We start from the raw sequence: 7865 nt of genomic DNA, 5'->3' as shown, positions 1-7865 counted from the left end.
AATCTTTTTAGTTTCTTGTCACATGGGAGCACTTCCATACCTTTGGTTGTCTTTGTTGCCCTTCTCTGAACCTTTTCCAGTTCCAAGAAAACTTGTGTGTTGGTTCTCTGCACAAATGTGAATTTCATCCTGTGTATATATAGCAGATTTATCAATATGATGAGATTTAAAAGTCATCCTCTGAAGGGAATCCTCTAGAAAACTATCATCTTCTCTATTACTGAATGAGAGACATACCGGCTGTACTGAAATGTCAGAAGGGTTTGCACAGCTGACAAGTTGCTGAAAACGGAGCATGGCAGCATCTCCATAAATTCTCTTTATCCAGCCAAGTGCAGCAGCTTAATATAGACTTAGTAAAAGCTTTAGTCCCACTGTCTCTCTCACACACTGAGATCCAGCACTGCCACGGGCCACGACAAAAACATGAATGTGGGGATTTAACAGCGTGTAATACCATTAGTAGCACAGCGTTTTATAAATTATTTTCTGCGGGTTTAAAGAAATGTCTGAATTCAGCCAAAATTCTGACCAGGAAGTCAGAATCGAGGACATTGATGAAGATGAAATCTTAGGAAACTTATCCCCTGAAGAGCTGAGGGAGCTCCAATGTGAAATGGAAGTCATGGCTCCAGATCCAAGAGTCCCAGTTGGAATGATACAGAAAGATCAGACTGAAAAACCTCCAACGGGAAACTTTGACCACAGATCTCTTGTTGATTACCTGTATTGGCAGAAGGCATCAAGACGCATGCTAGAGGATGAGAGAGTTCCCGTCAACCTCTTGCCATCTGAGGTAATAAGCGAGAATCACAACTGTTTATTATGCATCTGCTATAAGACTTATTGTAAGAGTATATTGCCAAAGATCAGGGCCTTCATAACAATAGCTTTGATGCTTTTGTCTTCCTCTCTGTCAGTTCCTTCTACAAATTAAAGCACAGTATAGTGTATGAATTTAAACTCAGTCAAATCTTGTTTCAAAATTCTCTATAACTATAGGATGTAACTTGAAAGATTACCCCAGGGTTTTTATTTTTACTTTTTGCCCTAAATTGTTAACTACATTTTCAAATGTAAGAAAATGACGTTTTTATTTCATCAAAACCTCTGACTGAAAAAACACCATATGAAAGCAAATCACAAAATAGAAGTCAAACTTTTTATTTCTCCATAATATATATAAGAATATATATATTGGCTAGTGTGATTTTCCCTTATAACCTTAATATAATTAGAAGGGCTTAATAAACTCTAAAATTGGATGATAATAATAATAGTAATAATTAATATAACAATGTAACATTGAAAATGTCTGTCTTTTTGACTATGAGTTACAGTCACTAGAGACTATGAGCCCAAACTTCATGGACCAAATACTCAGCAGATGTAAATCAGCCAAGTTAATGGAACTGGGGATCCAGTTGTATGTCTTATGGTGGGCTCTGATTCAAGAGTCCAATCCTATTCAGCAATGCACTTAAGCACATTCCTAAGTCCCATTGACTTAAAGTTAAGCACGTACTTAAATATTTTGCTGAATTGGGGCCATAGTCTTTATGCAGGCCAAACTCCCACTGAATACAAGGGGAGATGTGCCTGCGTAAATACATCTGTATTAGGACCTGTAGGAATTTTAAAGGACTCAAGGGAGAAACAGTGTGCGACTTTTTACCATCAGTCCAACCTTATATAATATGGTTGTATTCTAGTACGTCAGTACTGTATATCCCTGAATTCCAGTAAAATTTGTAGTGTCCCAGTAAGTGTTTACAAAGAAGATAAGTTGTCGCTTGATCGTTGTTGGCCTTTAACAGGTTCATATATAAATGTGCTTCCTTTTATACTTTGGGATGTTGAAAGTTGTTGGGGTTTCTTTAACCTCTATTGTACAAAATATAGATGGGCCTGGATATAGTTTGGATCCAGATTTGAACTATTCCAAAGTTGGGAGTTGTGTGGTTCATTCCCAGTTCTGTGTCAAGTTAAATCCATACAAAAACTCCGAGGGCTTCATTAATACAGCAAACAGATATGATTTATTTATATTTCAGCATCCCCTCCTTTGTCACTTCAGAACTTGACAAATAGCAACCTCCACTGGTACAAAGGAGAAGTGCAGTTAAGTGTTACTGTGGTTCCAATCCTGATCTCAATGGGGCAGGACCACCACCACCATCTGCATCCCTTACTCTTGTACATACAAAGGGCCTGATCCTGCACTCCTTATTTATAGATAAACTCTCACTGGAGTCCATGGGAGTTTTTGCTTGCTAATAGCAAGCTGCAGACAAAGTAAAATGGGTCCTAAGTAGTAAAATCCAGTTCTTACCCATCATGAGGAAGGGACAAGAAAATTAAATTGTACATGAAATAGACCTTCAGGGAAAGTGGCTAACCTTCCTGGCAGGAACAGAGCAGATGCTAATATGATGTCATTACTGATGCTAAAAGCACAGCCCTTGAATCAAGCAGTGTTCAGAAACCACTTTCCCATGGCAGAACACAAAAGCAATTGAACTAATATTCACCTACATCCTCAGTGATGCCCCCTTAATGCTAATGCTCTACACAAAAGCCCAGACTCCTAAGGCTTGAACACTAATACAGGGCCGCCCGGGGGGGCGAGGGGGAGCAAGTAGGGCAATTTGCCCCAGGCCCCTCAGGGGCCCCCACGAGAATATAGCATTCTATAATATCGCAACTTTTTTTTATAGAAGGGGCCCCCAAAATTGCTTTGCCCCAGGCCCCCTGAATCCTCTGGGTGACCTGCACTAAGAGTTCTACCCGTTACTATGATGTTCTCCTCTTTGATCTTCATTAGACTGAGCCACAGAGCCAATAGCTAGAAATGTATCTCCATTTTTTTGCTACATGAAAAACAAAGGTTTCCTAGAAATGCGATAGACAACCCATTGTTATATCAGAGACAATTAGGGCTGATCTACCATTGATGTCAATAGAAAGATTTCTCATGACATCAATAGACTTTAGATCAGGAATGTGAAAGAAGTTATTGGCATTCTTGGAAAGTTTATATGAGAGATTGCTGTATAACAGTATTTAAGTAAGGAATTATTGTTCATTCACATTTATGCCAGAAATACAATGAACATTGTTTCTTTTTTCTAAAAGCATTCTCTTATATATGATGTGAGGAAAAACAGATATGTTAAATCCATTTGCTATATTTTTATTTCAGCGCATAATTAATGTCACAAAACCATTTTAAATTATTTCAGCTATTAGCATTTTGTCTTCTTTAGAGAAACGTTGCAGAGAAGTTTGAAGAAAATGCTGGGGATATGGACAATATTGCTAAGCAAAAAGTGGCAGAAGATACTACAGAAGCAGACCGAAAAGAAACATATTACAAAAACGAACATGTCGAACAGGCCAAGCCTGGTTCAGCTCAACAATCGGGAGAAACAAATGAAGAGAGAAGCTATAAAGAGACAGAAGATGAAGAAGAGGAGGAGGAGGAAGATGATGATGACGAGGAGGAAGATGACGATGATGAAGAGGAGGAGGAGGAAGATGACGAAGAAGAATCAAGAATGAAGAAGCCATATGGAGACAAAAACAGCAACAGTGATCAGGTAACTAAGAAGCCATGTACAAAATCAGGGGAAAATCCAGAAAACCAAGAAAACCATGAGAAGAAAGTATCAAAACTACAAATTCCAAAGAAATTAGCTGTAGATACTAGTTTTATTAAGTTAAGTGCAAGACCTTCAGGAAACCAAACCAATTTAGATGAGAGCTTGCAGAAGGTCCGGAAAAACGATCCAGATGTGAAGGAACTCAACCTGAACAACATTGAAAACATCCCAAAGGAAATGCTGGTGGACTTTGTGAATGCCATGAAAAAAAACAAGCATGTAAAAACATTTAGTTTAGCCAATGTGGGAGCTGATGATAACGTCGCTTTTGCTGTGGCCAACATGTTACGTGAAAACAGGAGCATCACTACTCTAAACATTGATTCAAATTTTATTTCAGGCAAGGGAATCGTTGCTATCATGAGATGTCTGCAGTATAATGAGACGTTAACTGAACTGCGTTTTCACAATCAGAGGAACATGTTGGGCCATCAAGCTGAAATGGAAATTGCCAGGCTTCTGAAAGCCAACCCTAAGCTGCTGAAGATGGGCTATCACTTTGAACTTCCAGGCCCCAGGATGGTTGTTACCAACCTGCTCAGCAGAAATCTTGACAGACAAAGGCAAAAAAGGCAGGATGAGCAAAAACAGCAGCAATTAAAACAGCAGAGAGAGTTAATAGCCATGTTAGAAAATGGACTAGGGTTGCCTCCTGGGATGTGGGAAATGCTAGGGGGACCAATGCCTGATTCAAGGATGTATAGCTCAATACAAGCCCCCAAGCCGCCACCTGTCCCTAAAACTATGCCCATGAGCAGGAAAAATGAACATGCAAGAAAGCCAGCCCCTGAAGAACAGAGCAGTGAGGAACCTGCCTCCTTCAAAATGGTCAAACTCAAGAGAACTCAGCGCAAGCCCACTATACCAGAATACGTGGAACCAGCTGAAAAAACAAGTATCAAAGATGTGATCAAGACTCTTAAACCAGTTCCAAAAAAACGACCACCTCCGCTGGTTGAGATAACCCCAAGAGAAAAGCTCTTAAATGACATTCGTCAGAGTAACGTCGCTTATCTTAAACCGGTAAGTGTTCATGAAACAGAATGGTAGCAACAGGGAAATATTTCCATCTCTGTAATTTAATGCAAATCAAATCTAATAGTCTATTTTAAGGGCTTCCACAAAAGCATCTACAAAAATTGTGGGCCTATTCATTTTCAGGCATAGAAACATGGTTATTGTATGCAAGTTGGCATTTTTGTGAACAGCTTTTGAGCATTAGTTATGTGTTTCTATATGCACAAATGCAGACTTTTGCACAGGCAAATTAATACAACCGCAAAGTTTGCAGGTGCAATTATTAATGCCTGGTGAAGATTTGGCTCCTATGCTTTCTGGGTAGATTCATCATCATTTTAAAATTAAGTACATTTATGTTCTGGAATTTTGATAAAGGGTTTGTTAGTTGCCTCCTGGGCCGTTGTGAGCTGTTAGATTAATTCATACTTTAATTCACACGTTACATCGCAGTAATGACCAACCACAGTTTTACTTCAAATGTGGTCAATATTAAGCCCAACTTACAGTCCTTATATAGGAAAAGCTCCCACTGAGTGTTCTTTGAGCAAGGATGGCAAGACCCACACCATTATCTGCCCATAGAGTGAGATTTCATGCCTAATTTCAGCTCATAACTAGACAAATCATAAGCTCCTCTAAATAGTAGTCAGTGAAATGGTACCACTGACACAAAGTCCTAAAGGGAGATTTCAAACCTCTGTATGCCCACAATCATAAAGGTACAAGAAAAGGATTCAACTCAATAGATAAGCAAAAAAATTAGAAGTGTAAGTGTGTGTGTAAATCTGTTTCTTTTAGGGTGCAAATAGTTGCAGGAATGATTTATTACTAATCCTCCAAACATTATACAGGGTCCTTAACAATTTATGGTCAATCCTATGAGGTTCTGAGCCCCATAATAATACCTATCTAGCACTTTTCATCCATAGATCTCAAAGCCCCTTACAAGGTGAGTATCATTATCCCCATTTCACAGATGGGGAAAGTGAGGCACAGGGAGATGAAGTGACTTGCCCAAAGATTACCCAGCAAACCAGTGGAAAGGCCAGGAACTGAACCTAGGTCTACTTAGTCACCTGTTCAGTGCCCTAGCCTTAACATAAGAACATAATAATGGCCATACTGGGTCAGACGAAAGGTCCATCTAGCCCAGTATCCTATCTTCTGACATGGCCAATACCAGGTGCCCCAAAGGGAATGAACAGAACAGGTAGTCATCAAGTGATCCGTCTCCTGTCGCCCATTCCCAACTTCTGGCAAACAGAGGCTAGGGACACCATCCCTGGCCATCCTGGCTAATAGCTATTGATGGACCTATCCTCCATGAATTTATCTTGTTCTTTTTTGAACCCTGTTATAGTCTTGGCCTTCACAACATCCTCTGGCAAGGAGTTCCACAGGTTGACTGTGCATTGTGTGAAGAAATACTTCCTTTTAAACCTGCTGCCTATTAATTTCATTTGGTGGCCCCTAGTTCTTGTGTTATGAGAAGGAGTAAATAACACTTCCTTATTTACTTTCTCCACACCAGTCATGATTTTATAGCGCTCTCTCATATCCTCCCTTAGTCGTCTCTTTTCCAAGCTGAAAAGTTCCAGTCTTATTAATCTCTCCTCATACAGCAGCCGTTCCATACCCCTAATCATTTTTGTTGCCCTTTTCTGAACCTTTTCCAAGTCCAATATATCGTTTTTGAGATGTGGCGAACACATCTGCATGCAGTATTCAAGATGTGGGCGTACCATGGATTTATATAGAGGCAATATGATATTTTCTATCTTACTATCTATCCCTTTCTTAATGATTCCCAATATTCTGTTAGCTTATTTTGACTGCCGCTGCACCTTGAGTGGATGTTTTCAGAGAACTATCCCCAATGACTCCAAGATCTTTTTCTTGAGTGGTCACAGCTGATTGAGACCCCATCATTTGATATGTATAGTTGAGATTATGTTTTCCAACGTGCATTACTTTGCATTTATCAACACTGAATTTCATCTTCTATTTTGTTGCCCTGTCACCCAGTTTTGAGAGATCCTTCTGTAGCTCTTTGCAGTCTGCCTGGGACTTAACTACCTTGAGTAGTTTTGTATCATCTGCAAATTTTGCCACCTCACTGTTTACCTCTTTTTCCAGATCATTTATGAATACGTTGACTAGAACTGGGCCCAGTACAGACCCCTGCGGGACACCACTATTTACCTCTCTCCATTCTGAAAACTGACCATTTATTCCTAGCCTTAGGCCTGGTCCACACTAACTCCCCACTTCGAACTAAGATAGGCAACTTCAGCTACGTTATTCATGTAGCTGAAGTCGAACTATCTTAGTTCGAACTTACCACGGGTCCAGATGCGGCAGGCAGGCTCCCCCGTCGACTCCGCGTACTCCTCTCGCAGAGCAGGAGTATCGGCGTCGACGGCGAGCACTTCCGGGATTGATCCGGGATCGATTTATCGCGTCTAGACAAGACGCGATAAATAGATCCCAGAAGATCGGTTGCTTACCGCCGGACCCGGCGGTAAGTATAGACGTACTTTAGTCCCCTGCCTTCCCATAACTCCATCTCCAAATGACACAGAGAACGGGCTCAGTAACTTACAAGACGAGACATAAATGAACTCCCATCAATATGATTTGGAGTTACGGAGGCTCAGCATCTCACTCACTGAAGCCTTTAATGCACTCCTGTAGGGAAAGTTCTTAGGGGGCTTTTACCACTCAGAAGATCTCATGAGAGACTGTGCTCTTGTTTTAGTGGGGAGAGGAGTAAATTTGTTTGTTTGTTTTACTGCAACTCTTCCTTACTTTGTTTGAGATTATCATGATATTACAAATGGCGACACTGCCAATGCCCCTTAATCTATGTCTGTATATTCAACCATTTCTAAGGTATATTTCGTGCATATGCCATGACTTTTGAATTGATAATTTGCTAGACAGGCCGAAGTGGCTCCTCCGAGCTGCTTTGGTCTATCTGGTCCAGGACACATTTTTAAAATTGCCCGAGTCCATATCAGATAGAATCAAATGGCCTCTAACGTATTATTTTGGTCTGTAGAGCACATATAATGCCTTCAATAATATCTTAATTAAAAATAACGTTTTTAATAAATAGATAAAACCAAACAAAAAAGACCATGGGCTAAATTCACTTCTGGCATGAGCAAGTGTAACTGGAAT

General features: G+C 40.2%; 1 protein-coding gene across 1 annotated transcript in view; it reads left to right on the top strand.

Moving 5' to 3' along the window:
- The first annotated feature begins 369 nt into the window (after positions 1-369).
- The window catches only part of LMOD3 (leiomodin 3), a 14799-nt gene continuing 7303 nt past the window's right edge, over positions 370-7865 (top strand). Inside the window, exons 1-2 of the mRNA XM_054033610.1 lie at positions 370-796; positions 3267-4685. Of these exons, the coding sequence (XP_053889585.1) occupies positions 506-796; positions 3267-4685 (1710 nt within the window). The 5' untranslated portion in view covers positions 370-505. The remainder of the gene's footprint in view (positions 797-3266; positions 4686-7865) is intronic.

Source organism: Malaclemys terrapin, chromosome 7 (assembly GCF_027887155.1).
Source record: "Malaclemys terrapin pileata isolate rMalTer1 chromosome 7, rMalTer1.hap1, whole genome shotgun sequence".
In the NCBI taxonomy this organism is placed as follows: domain Eukaryota; kingdom Metazoa; phylum Chordata; order Testudines; family Emydidae; genus Malaclemys; species Malaclemys terrapin.
This window is presented reverse-complemented; position numbering and strand designations above follow the sequence as displayed.